We start from the raw sequence: 15390 nt of genomic DNA on the forward strand, positions 1-15390 counted from the left end.
AAATCCAATTTATCAACAAGCTGTTAAAACCTGAAGCTAAGCAACGCAAGTCAGACATTCAGGTCTCACCTAGAAACTTGCCCTTGTCCCTTCTACTCTATACCTTCCCATCACTGCACAGCTGGGGAGATGCTAAGTCACAAGGGGAAATATTCTAATTGCCAATCCCCCAAGAAGCCAAAAACTCAGGCTGAAAAAAAAAATATTTCAAAAAACAACTTAAAAGACCTCATAAAAGCAACACATTCATCTTCAGAGATAGGAGGCTGTTCAAGCAGAGAGAGCCATGTGAGAGGAAGGATGTCCAAGTGCCGTATCCTCAGAGACTGACTGGAGGTAAAGACAGTTAGGGACCACGGAGGAACTCACCCACTCGGAAGTTCGTGGCTGTCAGGGTGTCGGCTGCATGGCCGTTCTCACTAATGAGAGTCGTGGTATTCCCCTTCTGGCAGCTGTTCTGACAGTTACCCTTGGTGCAGGTCACTTTACAGATGCTCGGAGTGAAGACCACCTTGATGCGACCAGTGTGGTTACTCACTAGGAGCAGAGGCAGACAGAAAAAGAACAACAGACACGTCAGCTTAGTAGCCATGAACTTGCCTTGGAAAAATTTTCAACCAAAAAAAAAAAAAAGAGGAAAAGAAAAAGGCAAGAGAGGGAAAGAGAGAGCCCACAGCCCGACAGGTTTCAGGCAGAGGGAAGCCAGATCTGCTCGCTGCTCTCTATCCAGTTAGTGTCTCTGAAACAGGAGTAGGAAGCTTAACAAACAGAACTCCGGGATGCACTCCAAAACCACATTTGAAGTCGAGTCAGTGGAGTGGGATTACTAACCACAATGCTGCACTTTATTCACGGGCAGACAAAGAGCAACATCCAGGGCAAGGCAGATTAGAGAGCCAACCGCGACAGGCAGATGGAACGCAAAGGGGGTTGGCCCCGCACCTAGTGGTGAACGAACTCCTGTGTCCTCAACTCGCATACTTTCTCGTTTCTTATGAAGTCACTGTTTGCAGCCCGACCCCTGGAAATGTTTGAGGCATGCGGCATGTCTGAAAACATCTGTCTCAAATCTCCTGGCACTCTCAGCCGAAGTGATCACATCCTATGACGCAGCTGTGGGAGCCCATTTCTTTCTCACAACCCATGGGCATCGTTGGTCCATATGAATTCCTACAACCTATATTTTGTTTTTCTAATACGGGGCCCATCGAAGAGGAAGTTAGGACCAGTCGTGGGGGTAGAGGGTCGCCTGTGTAAAAATAGCCTGAGTTCTCACCGTCGCTGTGCACAGACCCCCCTGAAGAGGAAATTCGGTCATTCACAAGGTACTTTCTTAAAAGCCCAAGTCTATAATCTAACAGGCCAGATGAGGTGGCACCGAGGTGCACAATTGGGCACTGAGCCAAAAACACATTGTGGCTTTGAATCTTGGCTCAGTTCTCACGTGACTTTGAACATTCCATTTTACCATTTCCCTGAAACATGAAAGAATTGGAACCGATATTTTTCTAGCCAATCATAACTTTCAAAGTCTCCATGTGAGGGGCAGCCAACTATGGCCCACAGGCCAAACCTGACCCACTGTTCGTTTTTTTTTTTTGACAATAAAGTTTTATTGGAACATGGCTGCACTCAATATCTATGGCTGCCTATTACAACACAATTATACTGAGATTTCATGACCTCAACGTGCCTGTTCTCTACGGTAAGATCTCAATCTATACTGTAGACTGTTTCTCTGTTTTGTCTTCTGTGTGTGGAATATACTGCCATTTGGTCCTTCCTCTTTCCCAGCCCTGAAGCATTAAGTAGAGATGTCGGCAGTAACTGACAACAGTGACAGTTTGTCTTCTGACAACACCTTTATCCTACCACTGTCGTCACAAAATTTCCAAAGGGGATCAGGGCCTAGTCAGCCTGTCCAGTCCCCCCCCCCCCACCTCTGGACTTCCTTAGACTGATCAGAATTATATTTTCAGAAAATCGCCCACAATAAACTGACTCAAATCTGACCTTAGACACCAAATTTGGGCCAGAGAAGCCATTACAATTTCAAAGTTGGAGTAGGACCCCAGAGGCTTTCCTACATAGTCATCTCTCGTGCATTGATGGGATGGTAAGGTACCAAACAGTCCTTCAGGCTTTATCGAACATCTCATGATGGGGCATGTACCACCATGAATCCCGTCCTAGGCACAGGGTGATTTCTACACTAAAATGTGTTCTTGAAGCAACTTATTGGTCCTGATACAGGTTTCCCTGTCACACAACCCAAAGCCTCGTCCACATGGCGGCCCTTCAAAGGTTCCAACCCAGCTGCCACGTCACCACAAAGCCTAAGTTAAAAAGCGTTAGAAGGCATCAGCTGTGTTGGCCAGCTTCATGTGATTTCTCGGAAGGGGGAAAAAAAACTTCAGTTCTTTTCAAATGGCTTCCAAGAAAATCTTTCCCTAGGTGTTCTTAACCCTAGGGGTTGTTTAAACCAAATATCAAGATATATGCTTGTAAACGCAGGGAACTGAGGCAGGAAGATTGTTGCAAATTCAACAACAAGCTTGTTCTATCTGGTGAGTACCAGGCCAGCTAGGACACATGCCCAGACCTATCTTAATAAAAGAAGGAAGAAACTAAAGAAAGCAAGAAGTAGGGAAAAGGAAGAAAAGAAGAAAAAGAAAGGAAAGGAGGGAGGGAGGAAAGGAGGGAGGGAGGGAGGGGGGAATAAAGGAAGGGAGGGAAGAAAGAAAGAAAAAAGGGAAAGAAGAGAGGGAAGGAAGAAAGAAGGGAGGGAAGAAGGGATGGAGGAAGGGAGGAATGGAAGAAGGGAGGAAGGGAGGAAGGAACAAGGAAGCTGTTGGTTTAATGAATAGATATTTTACTTGCAAACAGGGCTCACAGCAGACTTGAGAAAGGCGCTGTATGAGACACACTATCAGGACTTAAGGCAGAAGCACCTATCATCTATGGAAGGCTAGACAGTAGGTATTTATAGGAATGTGGGCCAAAGGACAACATGGGAACATTTGGCTCTGCTGACACAACCAGAATGCACCTGTACCAAGCCGCATGGAGAGCTGGGAAGATGTCTCAGTGCTCACTTGCTGTTCTATCCTGAGGGCTGGGTTTGTACCCATGTGGGGCAGTACACAAAACATCTCTACTTTAGCTCCAAGGGGTCTCATGGCCCCGTCTATCCTTCACAGTCGCCCCTCCCCTCACACACAGATACAGACGTAGACTTGTTTTTTTTTTTTAAAGCAGCATGCAAGTTGTGAGCGTGGCAGTGTTCCAGTAAAACTTTACTTGAAGAAACAGTTTGCTGCCCATACCTTTACATACTTAGAGGAATATTTTAAATTATCTAAGCATAAAAAAGCATGCAATGGAATACTATCAGCAGCTGAACAAAATTCTTCCAGTATTTTTTTTAAACAGAAGCACAAACAAATCAACATGGACTCAATGTTGTTCGACCATGCTTACAAATATCTTGAGGATACTTTGTGTGTACAAGCCGAAGTGCAGGGGGGAGGGACACCCACGACAGCATCTTCTTCCTTCAGACAGATACAAATTTCTATTTCTTCTGGCTCACAGTACCATAGTGAAACCAAGAGCCCTGTGCCAACTATTCTGTCTCCTCCGGCACTCACTCGTAGCATCAGCAACTGCTATGTGGATGCCCAGCTACCTAAATCACGCTTGCTTATGTGTACGGAGACATGCAAAGACAGTTATGCTTCAGTCAGAAGTCCAGTCTTCCTCCAAGCCACAGAAGTCACCTCAGAGGTACCTGAGAGTCTCCCAGCCCTTTGTTTTAAAAATTTATATTTCTTTGCCAAAAAAATATTTTGGATCATCTGGATGTTCAAAAGGCAGAGACAGTTTCATATGACTTAGTCCTAATTCTTACAGTGCTCATGCTGTCTTGGAAGCAAAAGACACAGCTTTTCATACTTGCCCTTGCTAGAATTTAATTCTGAAGTAGACACCTGAATTCCTAGTGAGCCCTTTTGTCTCATCCCTAAGTGTTTAATTCTTCGTGCTGATTAGTTTGAGGATCCCACACTAAAATCTCCAAAATCAGAACTGAAAAAAAAATTATATTGACACTATCAGGACCTCAATAAACACTGAGTGGATTCATGTACATGTCTTTATCCCGGTACCTGAAAACCATTTCTACCTTCCTAAGCAATGATTTTAAGTTTTAAGGTGCACACAAGTGTGGTCTGCCAGTCAGAGCTTCAAATTCCTCAGATGTGAGGAGTGAAAGACCATGCTGGTCACCATCCAGGAGTCCAAAAGGATGTCACTAACCATGGTGTGAGCTGCCCTTTAAAGACAGGGGCTATTGCAGACAAAGTCTTTGTGGAGCAGCTACTACTGAAGGACTCTTGTGTCCTGTCTCTGGTAGCTTGGAGCTGTCATAACACAAGGATGCCTGCTGAGACCCTCATGGGACTGGGACTCACAGGATGCTTCATAGTGAGAGAGTGCAAGTTCAAGGCTGACAGTGGTCAAAGACCCTGCGGAGATGCATGTCCTGGCTGAAGACAACTAAGAAAACTGAGAAGCCAAAAGAGGACCAGTCAGGGGCTAGCAGAGAGCTCGCTGGACAGATATTCAAACTTGTTCTCTCTGAGAGAAAATAAGGGTAAATTTAAAATGATCCTTGTAGGTAAACCAGCACCAGAGATCTTTAGCAAACACTTTAAGATCTGGAGTTTCCAAGGCCTTGGCTAAAAGCCGAGATTGCCTGGAGCCATGTAGCACCTCCACAGGGCCTCCTACTCCTCAGTCAAAGACACTCAGGAGTCAACATTCTGTCTGCAGCTCAGCCAGACCCAGTGTGAACTTAGACCTCCAAGAAGAGGCTCGGAGCAAACCACAGGCGTTCAGAGTGAACGGGGCAAATGTCGTGGAAACAAAGCCGATACCCTAGACACCCTCCCAAGGTTTGCATTAAAGCAGAGGGGGGTGGGGTGCCTTTCCTCTGTGCTGCACAATCACCACCCAAAGAGAAAATTTAAAACTATGGAAAACTGTTTCTGACAAACAGACTCAGCCTAGAAAAGAGGACAGTTGCCATCTTTCAGTCATCGGACCAGGACCTGACCAAGAACCGAGGCAGCCAGAGAAATAAATACATCAAGTTCAAGCCTCACTTCAGATGTCATGAACGAATAAGGTCTCCTCGGCATTCACCCAGAACGCTGTGACAGCATGTCAGCACTCATCCGACTTAACCAGCCGGGACCAACCAGCTCAGGCAATGGCTATCAGAGGCCGCGTCTCGGATGAAAAGCATCATCCTGCTATTAAAGGAGGCCAGGGAAAGAGTCACGTGAGCTGAGTCAACACAGGTAGCATCTTCTCTTCTCACTGGGAGAAGACCGAGCCAGCAGGTCAGGCTCCTGCTTGCAGTTCACTTGCCCCAAGGCCAAGAATTCTTTGAAGGACAAATATTAAGATTAGACACTGCTTAGCCTAACAGGGCTTCACTGTTCATCTCCAGATTTAACTCTAGATTACCCAAACAATGCCCATGGAGTACTCTGCACTCTTCAAATGAGGCGGGAATGACCAATTAATATCAAACCCATTACCCGTGGTGTAATGCCTAGGACTGGACAAACCTCCAAAATGGTTGAGATTTCCACTGTGAGTTTGGACAGGATTTCCTTGCCACACGGATTATTAAACTCCAAAGGACAGCTGACCTTTCTCGCCCTCCCCAATTCTCCCTTGATAATCACTGGAGGAAACATCATGTTGGCTGTGTATTTCTCTTGAGAGCATGTGCACAAATACACATTTATACACACTATGGAAATCATCTTATGGAAAGACAAAGAGAGAAGTAGAAAATTATATTCAGCAAAAGTAAGTTCCCAGGTAAGGCCTGAGGAGAATGCTTATCTAAAAGCAGAGATGAGGGGCCGGAGTAGTGACTCAGTTGGCAAAGTGCTTGCAAAGAAAACAGAAGGGTCTGAGCGCCAACCCCAGCATCCACAAGAAAGAAGAAAAGGCTGTGCAGGGCATGGATATGTGTGCCCTTTGATCTTGTAATCCCGAGGCTGGAGGGACGGAGACAGGATGATCTCTTGAGCTCAATGGCTGGCCAGCCTAAGCAAATGAGCTAGCTCTTGGCTCCAGTGAGAGATCCTATCTCAAAAAAATAAATCCAGCCGTTCCTGATGTCGACCTTGTCCTCCAGGCACATATAAACATATGTGAGCATTTGAGCTCATAGAAGCACAATGCAAGGGTCAAAAGTATATGATGTTGTAAAATATAAATGTGAATAGCCCCCTGGAAATGCCTATTTGAGATGTGCATGGGCTACCAATCCCACGCTCTTACCCCACTTACCATCTTACTGAGAAATGAGAATCTAAGGACATACTCATCAAGTGACCTCTGCCTGTAGCTGCCCTGGCTTTTCCTGATGAAGAACGTTAGCCCACCCACAGCGTGTCCCTCCACTAGGCCCCAGACTCTGTCCACTCTGCCTTCTCACTAGCACACAGCCAAGCCGTATTGTTTTCGTATTTACAGAATTCTATTCTACTCTATCCCAGATGATGGTCCACTTTTCTTCCCTCCTCATAACAAAACTGTCAGGTCCAAAGGGTACCCTATTCCTCCCCTAAAAAGCAAGAAAACAGACTCCGTCCAATACTGAGTCTAGATCCAGCTCAACCTGATCTCCAGGATTTCTGGAGGTTAGATAAAAGCCAGTATTCTTCAGGAACTTGTGAAACTGGTCCCATCTACCAAGAGGAGCCATTTCTCTTACCTCTGGTAGAAGGGACAAATGGCCCCCTGTGGTGTCTATCCGCATAACAAAGCCCATGCTGGCTTCCAGGCTCCCTCAGTACCCTAAGTACCTTTATACATTTCAAAGTCCATGATAGCGTCCAAGCCTTTCTCACCTCCTCCCCTACCCTAAACTTTCTCCAGCTCACAGGCTTCTCTCTTCCCAGCTACTCATCCTTCTTCTAATGGGGCTATTCTCGCTGTACTTTCTCTCTCTAACCCACACTTCTTTCTTCTTATCCCCCCCTTCCTTCCTCCCCTGCCCTGCTATGCTCTATTCCTCATCTCTCTTGCTGTCTGGGTATCTCCACAGCTCTCTCCTGCTCTCCGCCTTCTCCAGTCCTGCTCACTGGCCATGTTCCCTCTGTTTCCTTTTCTCTGCTCTCTTCTCACTCACACTCAAAGCCTTAACCCTATCCTGTACCATCATGCTGTCACTTTCTTTACTGTCCCCCTTGCGTACTGAAGCCATCTCCTAAGTCTCCTACCATTTCCTCTTCAGTTTGCTAAAACCAAGCAGGCTTTGCTGTCAACACTTCATTAGACCTGCCTTTAAGGGAAGATTACCGGGGACTCCACATTGTCAAATCCAGCCAAACCCTCTGGTCTCTCTTGTTCCAACTGCTGCAATATATGACACACTGTAACACCTGGCCTTGTGACATAGACTCCTCCTTTGACTTCTAAGTTACCATAATCTCTTAAAGTCAGCTCTTTCCTTGCTTTTCTCCCTTCTAATCCTCATGATTCAGCTCACGGGATGGCCCCAGAGCTCAGTGTGTTTAGCCTTCTCTTCCTTAGACTAAATTCATAGATGACTCTATCCTGCCCTGTTTCATGGACTTACACACCATCTATAGATTTCTATGGAGTAACATATAACAGTAATCAATATCACTTTAATCTCCTACGTATGTGTTTATTCATATTCATGTGGGAAACACTTTAATACAAATGTGTACACATAAACATATGTGAACATGTTTACATAGAAACATGCAAATACACACACATACCAATCCAACTACATACTCTGCTGCATGTTACTAGCAAACAAAACATACCCAGAATTAAGCTTGCTTCCCTAATTCTAATCTTGTTCTTTTTATTCCCCACCATCTGACAGCAGTACAATAAGAAATTCTGTTTGTTCGTTATTTTTCGGAAAGCAGCAGCATCTCCCTGCTCCGTGGTAACATCCTCCCGCTGCAATGCCCCACCACTTTGACTAGATGGTTTCAGCTGCTTCCTGTCTAGACTCTGCTTCCACCATCCTCGCCCACAGCTCTCTCTCCTCACAGCATCCAGCGCACCCCTTCTCACGAATAACGTCACATTACGGATCTCCTCCCTTCCATGGCTTCCCACTTCAACCAAGAGTAAACCAAAGGCCTTACCAAGACCCATGGAGCCACCCAAGACTTCCAAGACCACGACTCTGCCCCACCCTCCACTCTGGCTTTCTCACCATTCCTCAAACACCTACACATTTCCGTCTCCAATCTTTGCACTTGTTTCCTCGGCTAGAGTGTGCTTCTATGGACACCCCATAGCTTCTTCTCTCGTTTTCCTCAAGCCTTCTCCTCTCGCATTACGAGGGAGGCCCTTCATTGCAACCCAAGATAACATTGCCATATCACCCCAACATTGCCTGATTGTGGTTTGTATTTCATTTTGTATTTAAGGCAAGTTTCCTTTTACTAACACCTTAAGAATATAACCTGCATGAAATAAGCATCTCGTACCAAGTTCTTAAGTATTAATGGAATAAACAAATGGACCTTACTGACAGGAACTTAAATAAATATTCATATTTATCTCTGGGGAATTACAGGACACACCTGGAAAACCTTTAGCCTTAAAATGTATTTGCTATATATAACTTGTCTAGAGAAGATTTTAATAACTTGCTCATCAGAGCAAGAGAAAGTAGGAGCCATCATGGCTTACAAATTCAGCAATCACTACAAAACATTTTCCCCAAGTCATTAAAACATTACTAAAATGGCTAATGATTTTTTTTAAGTAAAACAATTTTTAAAATTAAATACACCAAAGGAAATGATGGACTAGGCAATAGAAAATAGAATTTCTCAACACGTTTTCAAAAGAAAAACAATTTTGTTAATAAAATTTCACAACATATTATGCAAAAATATCATACTGACACATAACAGAAAGTCCCTTAGATTTCACAGAGAAGACCTCAAGTCTGTAAGGCGGTTCAGTTTTCATGTGCTTCTGATTTACTAAGGATTCATTCACTGTTAGCACATCATTGTCCAAATGTGACAAGTGACAAAACTGATCCCAAAAGACGAAGACACTTTGGTTCTAACTAAGCTGGAGAGACAGACTAGTCAAAAGCACACGTGCTGGTTCTAACTAAGCTGGAGAGACAGACTAGTCAAAAGCACACGTGCGACGATGCAAGACTTCATCCTGTGTTTCCATGTACGTCAGGTCTAATTTTCTATCCTATGCATTCTATCTTTGTTTCACTTGAATCAAGAAGCACGGGAGATGGCTGGTGAAGTACTTGCCAGGCAACAGTAAGGACTTGCGTTTTGATGTGCAGAACCCAAATATAATCCAGGTGGGTATTTTAGCCACCGGTAAGCCTGGTACTTACTTGGAAGGGACAGACAAGGGGTCCTCAAGGCACACTGACTAGAGCAGCCAGAGGCTACAAGCTCCAGTGACAGGGAAAGACCCTGCCTCAAAAAAAAAAAACAACAAAAACTGAGCACAATCAAGGAAAATGCCCAAAACCAACCTCAGGTCTCCACACACAAGTGCACACACTTGCATTTGCACACGAGCATACACATGCCCACAAATATACATACACATTTACATATTTACATACACACCACATACACAAACAACAACAGAAGAATTGCAACTGTGATTGCCTGGACTCAGCAGCAATCCTGCCTCAGCAGGCACACTGCGGATGCAATGGGCTCATCCAAAAGCACAGTTTTTAAATATTTGTTTTGCAAATTTTTGGGAACTCAATACATTTTAAAAGACCACATCTTGAGAATGTGGCATTGTTGTGATCGTTCTTGTAGTTTTACCTCTTTTAATACCATTTTCTCCTTTACAAATAGAAGAAAGAATCCTATTTTTATCCCTGGAACCAAATCCAGCATTTCTGAAGGTACAATATATTTTATAGTCAAAAGACTCTTACCCACCAAATAGTTTACTCACTCAGCAGGAGCTGGCCCAGTGTTTCAAGAGAGAAAAAAAGCAGTCTGCCATAAAATGGAGAACTAGCAAAACACACACTAGTGACTTCTCGACATTTTCATTCTCTGCCCTTTTTCGTAAAATAGTTTTCTTTAACCTCAAAGATGCTGAAGAGAGCCAGTGACCCAAACATACTTCTTCAGTTTAGGAGCAAGAAACACCCAGCAAAGTTCAAGAGAAATTCTGGACTGTAGTTCAGGGGCAGACATGACATCACTTGTTGATCCTCAGTTTGCCCCCCACTAACTGGAAGCAGAGATAAGGTGCAGACCTGGGTCCTGGGACCCCTGGGATCACTTCAAATGCTTCTATGGTCTTCATTCTGGTACTTCCTCCAGAACTGTTCTATCTAGAATACATCAGAAAGGTCCCACCGCAGCCCTGATTCTGAATGCCTCCCACGATCTACCTGTGTGTCCCATCCAAAATGGACAATGGGATAGGAATTTATGTGACCCAATAGTTAAAGGAAAATGTCTTCCAAAGAAGGTCTTAACTCAGTTCAAAAAAACAGAGGAAAAGAAAGAGACAGAGGATCTTAAAGCGCCCATTTTCTGAAGCCGATGGCGAAATTCCTAGACAATAGGCTGAAGTGCTCACGGAGAGGTAGGGATGTTTTTGTTTTATTTTCTTTCTTTTTTGAGGGGTGGGCGGGTAGTAAGAGGCATTCTGGTTCAAGACATTGGTTTCATAGCTCGTCTCCCAAGGAGGAAAAAAAAAAAAAAACATTGATGGCATTTTTTTTTCCTCTGTGAAAAATCTCTATCTCTCTCAACGACCCCAGGTGAGCACCTGAAGCACACACTTCAGACACAACCATACGGCCAAGGGTACAGAGCAGGCAGAAGGGTAACCGACAAGATGGCATCACTGCTGTCAGGAAGAAGAAGGCTAAACAAGCAGCATTCACCTGCCTTTTGTCTCTCTACCCACACCATCTGGTAGGTCCGCAGGGGCTCCCTACAGAAATAGTGCTTGGATATGCCCCGGGTGACTCAGATTTTCTGTCCCTTAATTTTGGAATGGAATTAGGTTTTATTTATCTCCACATTTGTTGTTTTTCTAGAAGCAAGCGAGTGGAGACATTTGCCATTGGTCGGTCACTCACCATTCCCATAAATAGCGTCTGTGTGCTTGTATGCAGTGGAGAAAGGCCGACTAAATGGAAGGACAGCAACAAATTCCAAGACTGACTGACCCACGAGTCCCAGGGGAGGCTCTTGGCCTGATGGATCTTAGTTCATCTCCAGTGCTCACTCTGATCATTTGGATCCTATATGACCTATATAGTTTTTATTACGTATTTCTGACAAAATCAAATTCCTTTAAAGTACATTAAGACCTGTCCTATGTAGACACGACTGAGTCTCCTCTTCAGCCACACCCACAAGGGCAGCCAGGGAATTAGCTAGGCTATAAAGCCCCAGAATCTCCACTTGTGCACTTCCTTCCTTCCTGTATGCTTCATTCCTCTATTTTAAAAAAAAGTTTTTCGTTTTTGTGGGGGGGGGGTTGGTTTTTGTTTGTTTGTTTGTTTGTTTTTGTTCAACCATCCTCCTGAGTCCAGATGACTGGCAGAATCCCCTGTCCTCTTGATTCTGCATCCTTCTGTCTACAGATGCCTCTCTATTCCAACACCTTCCTTTGGCCTCGGTCGCAACCAACGGTGTCTTCCTCTGGCCCTCGCCTATCTCTAACTAATGTCCCAGCTGTCAGCTGACTATCTTTGGAGACGAGGAACAGTATGGATGAGCAGAGGAGACACATGGCAAGAGAACATGGGGGTGTTTAAAAGGAAGAACAGTGAAGTCTGTGACAGAAACCGAGGCTCGGGGGCTCGTGAGAAGACAGAAGGGGAAAGACAGAGGGGCGGGGCGACTCTCACACAGTGACTGACGGTGCAAAGCCACAAAACTTTAAAGGGGCCGGGCATTCTTAAGCTTCTGTTACCTTCATGAAGGGGACTTGGAAATGGCCTGTGATACAAAAGACGGACAGTCATACAGGATGAGATGAACTAGAACACTTCACAAACTTCAATCATGCATAAAAAGGGAAGAGAATGTCAAACGGCACAGTAGAGGAGCTGGGGAGATGGCTCAGTCAGTCAAGTGCTATGGAAGCATGAGGTCCTGAGTGCAAGCCCCAGCACCCAAATAAAAATAAAGGCGGGTGTGGTGACACACACTTGCAATCTTAGTGCTGTGACAGTGGCAACGGGCAGCCAACCTGGTGAGCTCCAGGCCAATGAGAGACTCCGCCTCTAACAAAGAGAAAAGCTACATGAACCAACTCCAATGATTCCCCTCTGATGTCCTCATATGTGCCCCCATCATGCATATGTGCACACAAACGCATACATGTGCACTCTCTGTGTCTGTTTGTCTCTGTCACACACATGGACACACACACACTACAGAGAAGGAAGGCCAATCATCTTTAACTCCTCAATAGGCATCTAAGTCCCTGGCACTACCAGTACCAGTAGATGCCTTGACACGCCCCTGATGGGCTCCAGTTCTTTCACATAAACAACAAACTCCAGAGGAAGCAAAAACAACGTGGGATTTGAGTGCATTTTGCTTTAAGAAGCTGAATATCAACATTCTGACAATTGCAATGGCCAAAACAATCATTGTTAAGTGGCCCGGATTTAAAGGCAAATCTGCCGAAGCAATTGGTTGTATAGAAAATTGGCATTTTTCGATCCCAGAATTGATTTAGTATTACAGCACTGGGGAGTCCAAGTTTGTAGGAAACCAATCATGTCATTTACCTCATTTTGTTTCCATACAAATTCCTCTTTGGTTCAACTTTAAATGACCCCATCCATGGCCCCAAGTACTCCCTCAAGGGATTACTGCCAAATTCAATAGGTCTCATCATTAGGAAAATATTCCCGTTTCAGAATTGTAGTATTAGGTCTCTGGTATCATGTGATAAATACAATTTTAAGAATGCTTAGCTGCCAATAAAAGATGAATGCTGCATAATTACAAATCACTAGTTTTCGAGCTGTTAGCTAATTGTTTTCAGGTTACTCGTTTTCAACTGGCTTATTCGCCCCCCCCTTCATCAAGATAGAGCCTCCTCTCTTATATACTGCAGTGGCTTTAAAAATACATCAAAAACTGTTCGATACTTCTCTCTTCAAGAGGTGAAATCTAAGTGGGATACATGGAAGGAATGGCTGGTCGGAAAAGCTTTTACCTTTGAATTATTTCTGTTAAACTGAACAGTGCTTGCTAGTAATGCCATATCCGGGTAGGTAACAGGAAATTCCTACAGCTCACAAAATTCACAAACTTTCAAAATAGAATCAAAATGTGACTTCTTATTCCCCTAAAACTTACACAAAAGATGTAAAATAGCACTTTTTAGACTTACTTTGTTTTTTTGCCTATTGCATTTCTATGAATACCATGCTCATTCTAAATAGTCAGATAATGTACTAATGCTGTCAGTCTCATAATGAGTCTTGAGTTGGTGACAGACCAGAGTGGTCTCATCATAGATGATGATGGAACTAACTAACCGCTTTTGCTTAAGTGACATTATTAAAATCCTGATTCAACATGCTACTCACACACGTGGTGATGGTGGTTTACACATACCTCCCACGCTGCCGCTGGAAAACTAACAAAAACATAGAGTTGCAAGGCTTCTGAGACAGCTCAAGAGGTAAAGGTGCCTGAGGTCAAGCCTGAATCCCCAGAACCCACATGGTACAAGAAGAGAACCAACTTCCATAGTTGTCTTCTGACTGCCCTGCACATGCCATGGCACCTGCACACTCAGATACATGAGCGCACAGGCGCGTGCACACACACACACACACACACACACACACACACACAGAGTCAAGTTTAACAGCATACAACTATATAGAATATACATACTTGGCAATGACAATAAACTACTATGTTAGTGGTTTATGTGTTTATTATTCTATATATTTTGTTATTTTTAGAATGTATTATTATAAAACTGAGTTTCCTGAAACCAGCATGCTGTATCCCACCAGGAGCAACCTCACACATCTTGTTTTGACTGAATGTTTTGTTTGCACTAAGAGGTCATGTTGAAGCCTACAAAATGGAAGGGAATCTTTGCCAGCTATTCTTGAGACAAGACGTTAATAGCTAGAATTTGCAAAACAAACCAATAAAAAAAAACAAAAATAAAACAACTGCAAAAATCTAAACTTACCCAGACAAACACTTGCCAGTCAATAGATGAGCTAACAAAATAGACAATCCTCAAAAGATGAAACACAAATAACCAATGGGTTCTCCTAAATGAGGTTCAAACATCCCCAACCATCAGGAAACTCAATTAAGACTGCCTTGAGGCCCACATACTCCCGGTCGGAATGGCTGTCATCTTCGAGAAATCAGACAACAAATGCTGGCGGGAATGTGGGACAGAGGAATGCTGGTTCACTGCCATTGTGAGTGCAAACTAATATAGCCATCATGAAAATCAATAAGGGGAGGTTCCCCCGAAATTAAAAATAGAATGACCATCTATACCAAGCCTTACCATTCTTGGGCACACCCAAACAACTCTGTATTCCACCAAAGAGGTACTTGCACACCCATGTTCACTACTGTTCTATTCACAATAGCAGGAACTTGGAACCAGCCTAGATGCCCATCAGTAGATGAACAGATAATGGAAATGTGGTACTCAAATACCACAGAATTTTATTAATCCATAAAAATGAAATTTTCAGGAAAATAAGCAGATCCGGAAATCATTATAATGAATGTAGTAACCCAAATTCAGAAAGACAAAAAATATCCCATTTTTTCTCATATATAGATCCTAGTGTATAACATATTAAGCTATATGTAGTAATGGGTGGGACATGGGTAAAGCTTGAAAAACTAGGAAGGAGACCAAGAGAGCCAGTAAAGGAGGTGTTAAGGAATATGGTGGGGGCGATAGGACATGTGTATCATGAAGGTGGGAAGGAAGACCAGGAGAGAGGCTACAAGGTGGGTTATTGGAGCCAAGGCAGTGGGAAAGATGGGGGCAGGGAATCCAACAAAATATATTTCATTTGAAAATGGCATAATGCTGTCTAATATTTTCTACACCAATTTCAAAATGAGATTAAATTACAAACAGAAAGTGATTGTGACAAGTGGAGAACACACGCCACCAAGGTTTGTAGGTGTGCCCTGTGATGAGTGCTGACCAAGGTTTGTGTGTCCTGTGATGAGCACCCACCAAGGTTTGTAAGTGTGTCCCGTGATGAGCGTCCACCAAGGTTTGTGTGTCCCGTGATGAGCGCCCACCAAGGTTTGT

General features: G+C 43.9%; 1 protein-coding gene across 4 annotated transcripts in view; it reads right to left on the bottom strand.

The window, feature by feature from the left end:
* Ltbp1 (latent transforming growth factor beta binding protein 1) overlaps positions 1-15390 on the bottom strand; it is a 379031-nt gene that overhangs the window by 206547 nt on the left and 157094 nt on the right. For 3 of the 4 annotated variants that reach the window (XM_005367931.3, XM_005367930.3, XM_005367929.3), the window contains exon 1: positions 370-721. In XM_005367931.3, the coding sequence (XP_005367988.1) occupies positions 370-592 (223 nt within the window). In that variant the 5' untranslated portion in view covers positions 593-721. Of the gene's footprint in view, positions 1-369; positions 722-15390 lie in introns of those variants that run through there. The other variant, XM_013354050.2, reaches the window with a different exon arrangement.

This window comes from Microtus ochrogaster, unplaced genomic scaffold (assembly GCF_000317375.1).
Source record: "Microtus ochrogaster isolate Prairie Vole_2 unplaced genomic scaffold, MicOch1.0 UNK26, whole genome shotgun sequence".
In the NCBI taxonomy this organism is placed as follows: Eukaryota; Metazoa; Chordata; class Mammalia; order Rodentia; family Cricetidae; genus Microtus; species Microtus ochrogaster.